At 40.7% G+C, this 15,712-nt stretch overlaps 1 protein-coding gene across 1 annotated transcript in view; it reads left to right on the forward strand.

The window, feature by feature from the left end:
* Positions 1-15,712, forward strand: part of LOC146718888 (protein TANC1-like) — a 47,406-nt gene that overhangs the window by 18,766 nt on the left and 12,928 nt on the right. The window contains exons 8-13 of the mRNA XM_085456978.1: positions 1,883-1,999; positions 5,088-5,378; positions 6,160-6,287; positions 9,443-9,674; positions 10,428-10,594; positions 13,293-13,601. Coding sequence (XP_085313104.1) covers positions 1,883-1,999; positions 5,088-5,378; positions 6,160-6,287; positions 9,443-9,674; positions 10,428-10,594; positions 13,293-13,601 — 1,244 coding nt within the window. The remainder of the gene's footprint in view (positions 1-1,882; positions 2,000-5,087; positions 5,379-6,159; positions 6,288-9,442; positions 9,675-10,427; positions 10,595-13,292; positions 13,602-15,712) is intronic.

Genomic DNA, 15,712 nt, shown 5'->3' on the forward strand with positions numbered 1-15,712 from the left:
AAACTCTTAAAATAACAATGGATTCATTTCCCAAGCCATGCAGTTTTTCGTTGTAAAATATATATGCTATTTATTCCTCCAATAGCAGACAATCCAATAATATAAATAGGAGCAAAAAAAAATACTGCATAGAAACAATATTGGAAGATGGCAAAGGTCGAGCACAAGCATTTATGCCTGCAGTGGCTGTAATCTAGTTGATTTCCTGTCTGGATTTGTGAGCCACTTGGATTAAATGGCCTGATGTTAAAAGGGGAAAATAGAAATAGGAGGAGCTCGAGATTAGACTGGAACAGATTCTTCACTTTTTTCTCTCCAGCTGCTCTAAAAACAGACAAAAACCAGGCTTTACACTGCACTATTTAATTTTTTTTTTAAAAATTAAGCAACATTAAGTGAGTTACAGAAATGTGCAATTAATTATTAAGTTATGCAATTTATAAGAATAAAATATTTTCAGGTATGTGAAACGCTTACTTGCCTAGATGTACTTTGAAAGTGAAATTATTTACAGGGACAAGACAGCAGACGCTAATAACTATTTGCTTTTGCTGGCACTCGAATACGTTAGTATTGTTTTGAGATGCGAGACGGATTTTGTTGTTTTGTTTTTTGCTTAAATTGCAGAATCCAGAAGTGACTTTATTTTTCATGAGATTAATCATTCTTATGATCCTTTGTGAGGGTCTTTAACAGTTCTTGCACTGTAAGAGACCCTCACATAACTTAAAGGACGCGAGGGTCTTTCACAGTCCAAGTAATGCAAATGTCATATTCAGGTGGCTTATGTAAATCTGTGTGCTGATGTTCATGCAGAAACTGCACTGTAAGGGCACGCTTCCTCCAAACGTCCTCCAAGTGGACCAAAAAGTAGCATAATTAGAACAAGTCAAAGTCCCTGATGTCTGCAGCTGTGTGCATAAGCAAGGCAGTATATGCAGGACAATACCAGTGAAAACATGTCTCATATATATCTCTTTTGGGTCCAGTTCAGTTATAGTTGCTTGTGTGTCGACGGGTTGTCTGCTTGCTGGACTGAAATGTGTAGGGATGTTAACAATTATTCTTTCCTTAAATCCATCAGAAACCGCCAAGCTGCTTAATGAACTTTGTGTCTTACAGTCGGGTTCATTTGGCAGCTCTCGAACAGAACTGCTTCACTGACAACACGAGGTACTATTTATTAATGGACTGTTGTGTCAGATTGCATTACAGTGTGCTAGGTCTTCTATTTCTATTGTTTCTCTGTTAATAATCCATAGAGATGTATCACAAATACACTGTTTATGTGGAAAATCACATTTAAGGAACTGCAAAGTGCATACTTTCTTGTGTTTCACAGTGGACTAAAGACTACATTTCTCAGAAACTGCAGATGCCTTGCTGACCTGTAAACTCAGTGGTGTGAGTAGGTGGATGGATAGGCAAATGTAGGAGTAAAGAACTCTATCTGTTTTGTTATTTGCCCTTCAGTACAACACGTTCTCAATTGTATGTGTCATGTTGGCTTTTATGTGGCTTATTTGGTCATTAGAGGAATGCGTGTAATCCTGTTATTGACAGCTGATACATTTTTGCATTACAGCCGGCGACGTGTTTCTACTGATTATCGCAAATTTGGTGTCCTGACGCGTGAGACACTATGAAACATTTGGTCATTTCAGACTCATGTCAGCTTGATATTACAGGATGTGAGAAGAGCTGTTTTCTTCTCTTCTCTCTTTTCTCCTCAAGGTCACTGAGCACGTATCATTAACAGCAAAAATTGTTTATATTTCCTGTCTCCATGGATACAGTAATTGACTGGAGTTTCTGCTGTGCATCTTTACTGGATCTCTCTTTCTCTCGCTGAATTCAACCGCCTCCCATTCTCTCCTTACAGCAACAAGCTCCACTCGACTAGAGGATTTGGGTTATCTGGACAGTCAAAGGGCTACTGGGCACAGAGGCTCTGTTCGCAAACACAACACATCTGGACGCACAAGTGATGACTCCAAAGGTATTTTTTGAGCAAGTACAACTGCATGCAGCATGTAGCCACTATAGACTGCTACTGCATACCACTGGTTTGCGGCATTTTGTAGCCCCAGCTTTTGAATCCAGAAGTGGCCATATTTAGAGAAGGAGGAGAGTGGAGTCATCAAGTAATGCTAGCCAGATTAACAAGGTGCTTCTATAGACTATAGACCAGGGGTGTCAAACTCAAATACACAGTGGGCCAAAATTCAAAACTGGAACAAAGTCGCGGGCTAACAATAATATTTATTGAAAAAAAAAAAATCTTCCTCCAGATATAAGAATGACTCTTTTCTTATGGACTCAAATAAGTTTTGCTGGAAAACTGAATATGGAACAAGCAAAGCTTAATACTAAACAATATATATATTAGCTGTATAATACCAGTAGGCCAGCTCTAATAGTAATTTGGTATGGCTTCGCGGGCCAAATGTAATTAGGCTGTGGGCCAAATTTGGCCCGCGGGCCAGAGTTTGACACCTATGACTTATGGCAAAGTTACAGTCTCAATGTTATTCTTTATTTTTTCTCAGTGTCTTCTTGAGGGACAGTATGTGTATATGTGTACGTGATATTAAATGAATGTTTAAGTGCAGGTTATTGTGCAGACTCAGCACAGAGCATCAAAGAGTTGATTTGTAGTGTGTCACATCAGTGTGGTGGCAGCTGTCCTGGCAGCCATTTTTGGAATTCCATAAGATACTATGATTCATATCAGTATGTCAGACATAAACACATTGTATTGAATGACACAAAAACAGAATCTTATGAGAATTATAAGATTCTGCTAACATTCTGTCCACATTTGATAACCTGCTTAGTGATGTGAAATCATCATCAATGTGCAACTTTGGATTTCTAACTACTAGTGAAAATAAAAAAATAAAAAAAGCCAAAGTGATATTTATTGGAGCAGCTTAATTAATATTTCCAGTGTAATTTGCTGTTAATATCCTTTTCCAACCCCAGTTTGTGTTTTTATCACTTTTGTCCAGGGTGGAAGATGCCATGCTAGAGATTGACTCTGTATGGTTTTTCAATGTTGATACTTGGGAACCTGTTGGAGAGGCCAGGGTTGAAAAAGGGATGCCGTAGAACCTGAGAGGGTGTTATCCGCTGGTGTGCATCCAAGGCCAACATCTCTTTAATTAGGCTGACAAATAAGCGTTGGCCATCTTCTGGTCCTCGTCTAAACATCATTATTTGTTCGAGGTCATCCAGACGTTTAAGTTTCATGTATCTTGTCTCCAAAGATTCATATCCTGTCTCGTATTTAAATTGTTGGGCGGTCTTAAATGTCCAGCGCTGTTGGTTGTAGTTGTAGTTGTCTTTTGTGAAATAGTCTTCAGTGTACACGCCAGGATCGAGAACATGATCTGGTGGCTGACCCTGAGTCTCTATGATGAGTTTGAAAACATCATAATATTTTTTTCCAGGGTAGAGTGGCACCCCTGTAACAAGCTCAACAGCCACTAGCTACAGAGACCACATGTCACATGCTTCGTTATAAGGAAGGCCAACCATAACCTCAGGTGCACTATAACCAACTGTCCCCACACGGTCACCAGGCATCACTGCAGATGCAGGACATGCGAGGCCAAAGTCTATAAGTCTGACTTTGATGGGAGACTCATAGCGATTTACAACCATGATGTTTCCAGGTTTGAGGTCAGCGTGCACTATTCCCAAAGAACCCAGGTGGGACAGAGCATTTGTGAGTTGACCTAAAATTGGCCTGACTTCGCTTATGGGGAGACGCCGGTTATCCGGGTCCCGTATGTAGTCCCACAGGCATTGATCTAGGAGTTCAAATTTCAGGCAAACCCGCTCTCTGTCAAGGAAAAAGCCATTCCATTGAACAATGTTGGCAGCATCTGGATCCAACCTTCGCAGCTGCTCCAGGATGAAAATTTCCTTTTTTGCCTGTTGCAGAATATCAGTGCGGTTCTTGTTCACCTTAATAGCCACAGCTTGGTTGGTTTTGGTATCACGACATTTGGCTACAATACCAAAGCCCCCTTCTCCGAAGAAAGCCTCTACCTTGTAGTGGTTTCCCAAAATGCTCCCTTCAACTATTTCAAGCTCATCTGAGCCAAAGGATGGGCTGGCTGACGTGCGGACGAATACTTGCTGAGAAAATTCAACCGAGTTTTGAAAACTGCAGTTGATTTTCTCTGATCTCTTGCATTTCAAGTGTGAAGGGTGCTGAAAGACCACAGGGTTTTGTGGTCTTTCAGCACTCATGCCAATGCAAGGGGAACTCTTAGGGTTGAAAAAGGGATGCCGGAGAACCTCCGACAGTGTTATGCGCTGGTTTGCATCCGAGGCCAATATCTGTTTAATTAAGCTTACAAACAAACGTTGGCCATTTTCAGGTCCTCTTCTAAACATCATTACTTGTTCGAGGTCATCGAGACGCGTCAGTTTTATGTATCTTGTCTCCAGGGACTCATATCCTGTCTCGTACTGAAATTGTTGGTCAGTCTTAAATGTCCAGCGCTGTTGGTTGTCGTTGTCTTCAATGAAATAGTCTTCACTGTACACGCCAGAGTCTAGAACATGATCTGGTGGCTGACCCTGAGTCTCTATGATGAATTTCAAAACATCATAGTCTTCATTTCCAGGGTAGAGTGGCACGCCTGTACCAAGCTCCACAGCTACCAGCCCCAGAGACCACATGTCACTTGCTTCATTGTAAGGAAGGCCAAGCATAACTTCAGGTGCACTATAACCAACCGTCCCCACACGGTCACCAGGCATCACTGCAGACGCAGGACATGCGAGGCCAAAGTCTATAAGTCTGACTTTGACTGGAGACAATACCAAAGCCCCCTTCTCCGAAGAAAGCCTCTACCTTGTAGTGGTTTCCCAAAATGCTCCCTTTAACTCTTGTTTTCCCTAATAAATTCTATTATTTCTATGTTTTCACATTTAAATAAATCAGTGTATATATTTCCTATTTTCTCACTAAAACATAAAGAAATGAGTTGTGGCTCAAGACTTTTGCACAGTACTGTACATGGGGTGATGAGTTCTTACATACTTATCTCGATTGTTTTCTCTCTATCCAGGGCGATTGGTACCATTCAAACAAGCTGACATCATGCTAAAACCGCTTCTATTTGAAGTTCCCGGCATCACCACGGAAACACCTTTCGTTGGCCGGGATTGGCTCTTCACACGTCTGGAGGAGGTCCTTAGAAAAACACGCAGCTGTGAGGGACGCGGTGCTGTCATTGTGGGTAACGCAGGATCTGGCAAGACCGCCGTCATCTGGAGGCTAGTGGCGCTCAGCTGTCACGGCATGCGTACATCACTGGGAGGTCCCAGCATCCCTCACAGCCCCGGCTCCTCCCCTAAGTGTAAGAGCTTTCCTTTTTTTAAAAAAAAATTCAGAGCACTGTAATTTGTTTTTGTATGCATCTGCAAGGACTGGCATAATTCATAGAGTATCCAGTACAGTCTAGTAAAAGTGCTTTTTTTTTTTATTATATATATATATGTATATGTATGAAATTTAAGGAAACATCACTTTTTGAGGAGTTGGTAACTAGGTCAAACACTCTTCTTTCAAGTTCTCCCCTGAGGTTTCTCTGCTGATTGCAGTTGTGTAAGGGGAGTGAGGTTGTTGTTTTCCTCCTTTCATGAGTGGCACGGCTCTTTTATCTGAGGAGAGGAAAAAAGAAAAAGATTTTGCACATAAATCCGCGTTACACACTGTGACATGCACATTGTTTTTGAATAAACTGTGTTACTCTGTGCGATATAAAAATGTCCATATATGCACCTTTTGACTGATCTCAGGCTTTTTCTGTTGTACAATAAGAAGCATTGTTAAAATTACAGGCTGAGAAAACAGCAGTGTAAAAAAAAAAAAAAAAAAGCAGTGTAGCATTCATTTTTCAGCACCGTTGCATTATTTATCCATATCTGCATTGTATGTTGTCATTTTAATTTAGCTTTAAGACAGCGTTAGTTAGCATGAGCTCAGAGAAATGCAGGCTTTGCTCAGTGCCAAAGTTTCCCGTCTATCTTATGCGCTAATGAATTGCAGCAGTTTAACTGTGTTTCTTTATAGGCTCGTGACATTTCTTTGCTTACACCTGAGAGTTTGTTGTTGTTGTTGCTCTGCATGGTGTGCAGGTGGGGATAGGCAGGGAAAAGCAGCCTCCAAGCAGCCGGCTGATTCCCATCCCAACCAGGGCAACGTTTCAGGCAAAAGCGATAGCACACCGCCGAGGAAGGAGGCTGTCAGATCCCTGGCTGCCAGGGTAACTCAAAACACACACACGAATGCACTTCTAGTACTTCTGTACGTGTGAAGATCCTCAGTTACAAATGTTCCCTCATAGTTCATATTCTAACCTGAAAACAATAGCTCCACACTCCAGGAGTGTGCATTTTTGCTCTCTGGGGGAGTCGGATGACAAGATCGATGCCACTGTCAAACCATAAAGTCGATGAAGCATAAAAGAGTGGGGAAAAAGGGGGAAATGCATAGTCCCAAAAACTGCCACCATCTCTCTCTGGTACCTTTGATCCACATGAAAATGTACACGTCACAGTTCGTTTCTTTACCAGGTTCATGTGCTATACTGTACAGCCCTATGGCAGACCGCCAACCAGTCCTGGGTGTTGTAGTGCGACTGTGACAGCTTGAACAAGCTCCCTCCCCACAGCGCTGAATAAGACTGGTTATTCATCGCATAATTGTGATTTTTATGTGTTAAAAAAACCACATATATGTGTGTGTGTGTGTGTGTGTGTGTGTGTGTGTGTGTGTGTGTGTGTGTGTGTGTGTGTGTGTGTATAAATTAATTCAGCAAAATGAGCTCAAATGTGTCATATTCAGCAAACAGGTTTGAGACTTGTATCAGTCTTTTCGTCTACCTGCAAGAATACAGGTTCACATTGACACTTGAACCACAAAAACTACTGGCTTATTAACTTAAACCTAATTTTAATGTTGGAGGGACCTATAGTTTACCCAGTTTAAATGTGCACCGTTTTACTCCCCTAGTTCCCCTAATCTCACTGTCTCTATCCAGTAAAGGCAAAAAGCCAAAAAAACGTACATTTAAATAGTCATAAAATGAATTTCAACCCAAATGTTATCCACCAAACAAAACATTCTGATGTTCAGGACTGATGTTCACTCCTGACAATGATAGGAGATTGCATACACATATAGCTGAAGAACACACTCATTTATAGCTATTTATCCTGTTGCTGAGCAGACTGCTGTGACTCACCTGCAGGAGAAAATTACATTTACATCTCAGGAATGCCTTTAGATATATATTATTTTGTCATGGTGCTTTTGGTAGCCCAGTTCTTTCTTGTTGTTGTTGTTTTGTTGTCACTAGATTTGTAAGTATGGTAATATAATGCAACATCTCAAACAGTCCTACGGAGAGCCATGACTGTAAAACAGCCCTTCATAAAAAAGATCGAAGCGATAAACGCAGAAGCAGCATTGTTCCTCTTTTTTGTTAAAGAGCTGCACATTTGTGACACAAAATTTTAATGTCAGACTGTTCCTCTCTGTTTTTTTGAACACGCGCAGAACATGCTGCTGACTGCATCACATAGATGACATGGAAGCTTCTAAATTTACTAACTTGGCCTCAATAAGAGTTTCCATGGGAACTAGTCAGACTACTTGTGATGGTGAAGATGTTTGCTCAAAAGTAAAATCATTGGTAGCATTATATGTGAACCACTCATAGCCTAGACTGGCACCTTAACAAGATTGCACATGTTTATGCTTCAGCAAAACAGTTACCACATAGCTGCTGATTTTTTAAGTCACCTTTATTATTAGTGATAAAATTAATACTTCTTTTTTTTTTTTTTTACAGTATTTAGTGTGTTTTAGAGAAACTATTTCATAACTCAGCCACCTTTAGGATTTCTGAATACATTTATGTGTGTTTATATTTAATTCTATTGTGTGCTTATAGTGTTTGATGCATTTTTAGCTGTACATACATTTGTTCTGAAATCACAAAGAAAAGACACTTGTTTTAATTTCAGATCATGGCTCGTATTCGTCACATTTAGTTTTATTTCTTTAGTTTCACAATATTTAAGATTATTGTTTTCTGCATAGGAATTAACTTTTTATGATTGCAATTAACCAAAATGCAAGAAATGAATAAATAAATGCATAAGTAATAATCTTACTATACAGTAAGTATCTTACTATATCGATTTGGATGAAACTTGCTATATAAACTGCCTAGAGTACCAGGATTATCAACATCTATATAGCTTTGACGATTTTTTTTTATAACATTTACAATTTTTATAAATTATTTAAATAATGTGTAGCAGATGACATTGTGTGTACGTTGGTCTTTGTAAACACATTTTACGAAAGTATTTTTAGTGCAGTGGCACTGGGGATGTTGTCATGCACATAAGTGTTCATCAAGCAGTGACACTAATAGTGCCTGTAATTGATTACTCGGTCTCATACAGTGAAAATGTAGCTTGCAAAGAAGAAGAGCAATAAAATGTGTTTTTATTATTTATTTGTTTGTTTATGAACAGCTGTTTTTGCCATTTCACTACATACAATGATTTAATGAAGAGCAACAGAATAACATGATAAATTAACATACATGTCTTTGTTTTCATACATAAGCAAAGCGAACAAGTGTGAACTATACGATAATAATAATGTAGGTTACAGTTATATATAAATATATTTTTAAGTACAGATACAAAATGAATCCCTGCTGGCGTGTTCGTCTTTTCTTCAACGTTTTCTGTGCATTGGATGTTTCTGGGCTGAGGAGCCTATGAGCCACAGGTGTATAGCCCCCAGCCAATAACAGCATGCAGGGTGTGAGGACATGGTGACCGGGTTAAATTGCTGTTTCTATGTCTTCTTTCTCTTGTTCTATTTATCTGTATGGGGGAAATATGCTCTTGCAAAAAATAACCACTTCTGCTCTCTGTTTCTCATTCAGCCAATTTTGAATACAGTGCATAACCAGTAACCCACAACTAATGCATATTACACAGATAGTGTACAGAAACTGACAAGATGCCTCAGAAGTGACAAAAATGGTGTTTAAGAATAAAAGTGGTCATGCCAAATATTGACTTTCACGCTATCAGGGAATACTCCAGTTTCCCTGATAGCTGTATTTCCATGTCTGCACGTTTCAATAAATCAGTGCACCTATTTTTCATTTAGCAAGATATAAGAAAGAAATGAGGGGTGGCTGAAGACTTTTTTTTTTTTTTTTTACAGTACTTATTTTTTTATTAAAACAAGAACCAGCTTTCATCTACGGTTCCATCTCATGTTTTGGCTCTGTGCACTTCTACTTCAACTGCAGATATTGTTGTTGTGAGATAAACAGATACAGATTGCAGCATTTGTCACTTTTCACCTGCTTCTCCCTCCTTCCAGGTGGTCGCCTACCATTTCTGTCAGGCCGACAACACATACACGTGCCTGGTGCCGGAGTTTGTGCACAGTGTCGCCGCCCTGCTGGCCAGAGCGCCACAGCTCGCTCCATACAGGGAGCTGCTAATACAAGAGCCTCACCTACAAAACACACTGAGCTTACGTTCCTGCGTTCAAGACCCCATTGCTGCCTTCCGAAAGGGTGTCCTAGAGCCCATAGCCAGCCTGCGCAAGGGTAATTACACACATACGCACACACTCTAAGATAAATGGGATTTAAACATTAAAAGACATTTTAAAGATTAAAATAGCTTCCGTTTCAGGGTGGGCTGTTAATGACTCCATGATGGGCTCATTGATGATTTTTCCTAGTTAAGGTCAACGATTTGAAACACTGTAGAGTGTGTAACAGATTCTTGGTCATTTGCATAGGAAAGTAGGAGGATGTTATTTTGTCTTTGTAATTTGTGATTCCAAGGTCACAAAATACTTAGAAGAAGGCTTTGAATGTTAGGGTTAGGCTTTCTCGTAATACAATCAATCAGACAGATGGATGTGTTATTATGGCCGGGCCCTCCATGCAGTCTGAGTAGAGAAGTGTTTTTCTTGTTTTCTTTTTTATCTGTTCCATCTCTATAAACCAGGTTGGAAAAAAATGGAGAGCACTTGTGTGAATGTGATTGTACTAGACCTAAAAGCCTTGCAGATCTTTTTTTTTTTTTTTGACAGCTTAGGTGATGCAAAATATGATGGATATGTCCTGTTTCAAGCTAATAAACAACAATGGCCTCTGAACTCCTTTCAGTACAAAATAATCAGTATAGGCAGGTGGTAATTTTCTCAGCATATCCTGTGCTACAAAACCAGGATGCACCAGTCTTCTTCATACGCAGCATAAATCTTTAGAGTTTGTATGTTGTGGCCTTTGCAAAGTTAGTGATATAGACACTGTTTCATTATTTACTCTCTTTTTTATGTGTGTAATCAGAACGGAGGCTACCTGAAGAAGACTACATCATTTTGGTTGACAGTCTAAATGAGGCTGAATTTCATAAGCCAGACTACGGGGACACCATAGCCACCTTCATCACCAAAATAATCCCCAAATTCCCCCACTGGCTTAAGTTGGTGGTCACAGTCAGGACAGGCCTCGTGGTGAGTGAGAATATTTATGTCTGAAACACAGCACATGTCACACATTTTCCAACTTATCTCAGTTGGGGTAGCTGTAGCTCAGGAGGTAGAGCAGGTCATCAGGCTGGGGTCTACCACACCAGGCAAAACCCCAGGTGTGCAAAGATGCCCCTGAGACAATCCAGCACATAACAACAGGGTACAAGATGCTAGCAGGCAGGGTATACATGGAATGCCATAACCAAGTCGCCGGCGTAGTATACAGGAACATCTGTGGTGAGTATGGCCTGGAAAGTAAAAATGGGTTGCGCGTCCTAGAGTGGTCGAGAATGACCCAGCTAAGACCCTGTGAGACTTCCAGATAAAGACGGACAAACTGGTGATGGTTAACCAACCGGATATAGTAGCCATGGACAAGCAAAGGAAGACGGTTGTAGTGATTGATGCAGCTATACCGAGTGAAAGCAACATCAGGAAGAAGCAAGATGAGTAGCTTGAGAAGAACCGAGGGCTGAGAGAGGAGCTCGAGAAGTTTGGAGGGTGAAGGCAACAGTGGTCCCAGCGCTCGGGACAGTGACCCCTAAACTGTGCAAGAGGCTCTAGAGATCCCAGGAACGACAGCCAAGATCTCTATCCAAAAGAACGCAGTCCTAGGAACAACAAAGGTACTACGCAGAACCCTGAAGCTCCCACGCCTGTGGTAGAGGACACAAGCTTGAAGGACAAATAGTGGGGAAAAAGTGGGAAATTCTTTTTTAAACAAGAATATTCTCAGAGGTCTTAAATGTTTAGTGACTCACGACTTACTTCAAAACAATACTCTGGCAGTATTAAATGACCACAAGCCAAGAAAGTTTGGCAGGGCCTGGCTATCAGACATCTGTGTTTCTCTCCTTGGCCCCACCCGCTCAGTGATTAGGATGATATCATGCATATAAAAATAGTTTTTTAAGAGTATCACAGTTGGCTGAGATGAATAGGCAATATATCTATATCTATATGTATACATATATATTATATATATATGTCAATTTTCTTATTCTATTTTTATTGCCTCTAGTTTGTGGAATAATATGTGTGTGTCTTTGGATAAAAGGGTCAAGAGAGACTGCAATTTTCACAATTAATCCTGTTTCTAATAAGACTCTGAGATCATAAATAAAGTGGCAAGTACCATAATTTTCCCATAGTTTACTATACAAGTGGACCATTAGAAATAATGCAGCGTGAGGAACATCTGCTTTGGCTTCACTTTTCAAACCTGGAGGCTACATTCATTTTTTAAAAATATGCAATCTATGGTGATACCACTGGAACCAGTTTAATTAATATTTAAATGGGTGTACCTCACTATTCATCGAGCTTTAGCTGAAAAAAGGCTTCATCCTTCTTGATCACTCCGTGAGGACTTCTGATAACATGGATGAAAGTATATTTATAGACATTTACCAGATACTGTATAATTGCTAAATCTTACTGTGAAGTATCACAGCTGCTGTTTCTGAAAAACAGATGTTGCTTTTGAATAATTGAAAACTTATTTTCTAACACTTCAAATACAGTTCCATGTGTCTCGTTTGTAGCACGATGTTTTGTGTGTTTTACTTGTTACTGATCAGGCGAGAACTCTTTAACTTTAACTAGGCAGAAATCTCCTGACCTATGCAACTATTTATATATCTGGCACTGTGAGTTATTTTCTGGGTGAACTAACTTTTTAGATTTCACCTTGGCTCACACTACGCAAATGATAGAGGTATTACCAAATCCTGCTTCTTTTGTGTTTGCTCCCTGTACACACTGTGTAGTTTGATGTTGTGCTTTCACTGCGTTTAGTATAGACAGTGTGACGTTTGGCACGGTCGGTCTCTCCCGTCTGATGTATTTTCTCAATCCGGTTGGTAATCCCACCAAACAGCGGACGCATCTGTCCAATGCCAAAACCAAGCCTCCAAATGTTGCGAGGATTATGCCTTGAATGGATGGTAATACTACTGGGAGTCTGCTGGGAGTCTGGAGCTTGACAGCCAGCCAGTCGGTTGCATAATTGGATTAGTGTTTGGGAATACACAAAACACATTCGGGGTTATTTTCTTCATGATTCACTAAAAGTCAGTGAGCATTAAATATCAAAAGTTAAGGATGAGCAGTACCGCTGTTAATTCCGCTCCTGCGGTGTCCACGATTCCTACGTGGATCGTGATTCTCCTCTCTTTTTTACCACTTCAACCATTTCACAGGAAGAGCTCGCTCTTGTATGACGACCTGAATATTTCGCAGTGAAATGTTGTGAAGGGGTTAAGCGAAGCACTGTCCGCGATCACATGTCCGCTGCTTGTCGTTGAACCAAAATGTTAGTGATGGTTAATGAGGAACTGAGCTGCAATAACATGGATTTTTTTTTCTTTTCTTTTTTTTTGATCAGTCATAGCTGGTTTTGGCCGGTGTTGAGCAGCTGAGGATGGCAAGCAAGGAGATGAAATGCGAATCTGAGAGATGCCTGTGAGCAATGTTGGAGCTTGAGTCATTGTCACAGTATTTACTGTACTGTATCCCATGGCTCTGCGTGAGTCAGAGGCAACAGCATCTGAGGAATGGGTCCTGATTTTGGTGCTTTAAATGTGTCCTTTGCTAATACACCTCAGACTGCAGCTCTTTAACTGTTGAATTGTGCCTTTGTGTGGTATCAGCAGTAATTTAACTGTTTCTTCTCCTGCAGGATATCACCACCCTCCTTCCGTTCTCTGGTATTTCGCTGGACATCCTGCCAGACAGCAGCGATCTGGGAGCCGACCTGAGTGACTACATCCATCACCGGGTCAGCAGCAGCACCCAGATTGCCGCTAATGTCACCACGCCAACAGGTTCCGCCCCTGATCCTCTGCTCCTGAGCAAATTCAGCAGCCATCTGTCAACACGGAGCCACGGCTCCATCCTCTATCTTCAGCTGACCCTGGATCTGTTCCACAAAGGCGATCTGGCACTGAAGGGAGGAAACTACCTGGTCGTGCCTGTCTCCCTGTCAGAGGTCAGACATGTAGAGCATTGATTTGTAAAAATGCTCATTTGAAACGTCTTACTGAAAGGTACCTGGAAGCTCTACTAATCTGAGAGTGCAGAACAGCAAAGCACTGGACAAGCATAAATAAAAGCGTGCACCGAAGTAGTTCACATTAGCCTAAAGTAATGGATAAATCTCCCTGTAAATCAAATAGGAAATAAACATTAGCTGTTCTAAAAGTTCTGCTTTACAGCTTATCTGTGTATACACAGGGGTAGGGTTTGTGGTGAATACTCTCTTCCACATTATCTTTAGACTAATAGAAACTCTAATTTGATGGTGGCCGTCTTGCCAGTCTGTTGTGAAATCACTCGCTTCTCTCAGGGTGCAAAAAGCATTTCTTGTTGCTGGAAACCTAGCCAGCTAGCTGCCTGCAGGGAGAAATATCTCAGCAAGTCCTGTAGAGTGAAAGTGTCTTAGAGCTGCATACTTCTTAATGGTCTGTAGGGGCCGACCCTTTTGTCAAAAAGGCTTCCATTTGTATAAAAATCTGTCGACAAACAATCCTTGGTTCCTTTGCTCTGGGACTTGGGATGGGTATCATTTAGATTTTAGTGGTACTATTTCGGTACTTCGAATTAATAACAAAATTAAAAGGATATCAGATCAGAGATCATTTTCTCATGTATCATCTGTCCAGGATGCTCAAAAAACCAAAAATTACATTTGATGTATTCCACCCATCCAAAACAAATGAAGTCTATATTAGCGTATCCAGTATGCAAGAATTAAAAACCTCCACCTTGAACAGATGTTCAGCATTTTTTCTGACAACATTTACTGTGCTGTAATATTACTTTACTTTTTACTAGCCTCCAAATCGCTGAAGCTGAAATTGGGAATTAAGAGCAACAAATCAGATGATGTTTTGATTAATTCACGCACCCATAGCAGTCAGTTATTTGAAACCCAGTGACCTGCGTTCATATTTTAGATGAGATACCCAGTCATTTAGATATTTATCTGTGTGCGTCAGACTGCTAGCATAACATACCTGAAGCAATGACAGACAAAATTTCTGCAGTACCAACAATAACACGAGAGCTCGGTGATTTTTCAGTCTTTAATAATTTAGCCCCAGGGCCAGTTTGGCACCTGTGCCCATTAGTGACCATAGCAAACACTTTTCCAGGGGCACTGATGGAACAACAGGCATGGCAGGCAACTGCTTGGGCGTCCCAAGCCAGTTGGGAGGGGGCCCCTAAGGACCTGACAAACTTTAAACTACAGCAGCGGCAAAGTGCAGAATTTTCCCTGACACTGGTGGAGGCCTGACCACTTAGGGCACACCTGGATCTGCTGACTCCTGTTGATCCTGCTTAGGTCTAACTTTAGTAGAGTAGGTCTTTGGATCTGGAGGGCATAGAACAGCCAAGACACATAATTACCATTGGTACAATAAGACCTCTTACATTTCATTATTATTATTATTATTTTTAACTGTTGGTGTCATAAATAAGATAACAGTGATGTTCACTGGTTGACGGTGTCTCCTGTGAATGTCTGCCTACAGCCCCAACAGACTCTAAAGTAGCCGCTGCACTTTCTTGATAATAGAGGGCTCAGTCTCTAGCATCAAGTCATCGTGAAGTTCATCATGTAAATTATGGTCAGAAATGAAGGTGAACCAGAGTCCACCTCTTTCCCTAACGACTTGTAAATGGCAAGTCATTAGCTAATGAACTAATGACTCAGCTCATTGGCTAATAACACGCATTGTATAGTCTGATTTCAACTGTAAAGGTGGTGATGGAGAAAAGCTCATCTCAAGCCTTCACAGCTACACTTCACTAACCAATGTTTGCTGTCATTGCATCTACAGCCATCTTCAATATACAGTCTGTGGTCAGTCCGCTTTGCTAAATCCGCGTCAGGATGTATTTGGGATCTTTAGAAAATGTTCTCCCCTTTAAAGGGCTCTAAAAAGTCTGACACTGTAAAATCAGCCAGCATCCGTCACTCCAGCTGGTGTAGTTTGTTAAATTATGCATGACAGAAAAGGTTGTGAACCACAGATGTGGAATAATGTGCGTGTCACTGAGTTATCAGTTCAATAAAGAGGTAATTTGCAATTTTTT

The sequence above is a fragment of the Copadichromis virginalis genome, linkage group LG1 (genome assembly GCF_057382275.1).
Source record: "Copadichromis virginalis isolate Kocher_CV1m ecotype Utaka linkage group LG1, C_Virginalis_male_GT1.1, whole genome shotgun sequence".
Classification (NCBI taxonomy): Eukaryota; Metazoa; Chordata; class Actinopteri; order Cichliformes; family Cichlidae; genus Copadichromis; species Copadichromis virginalis.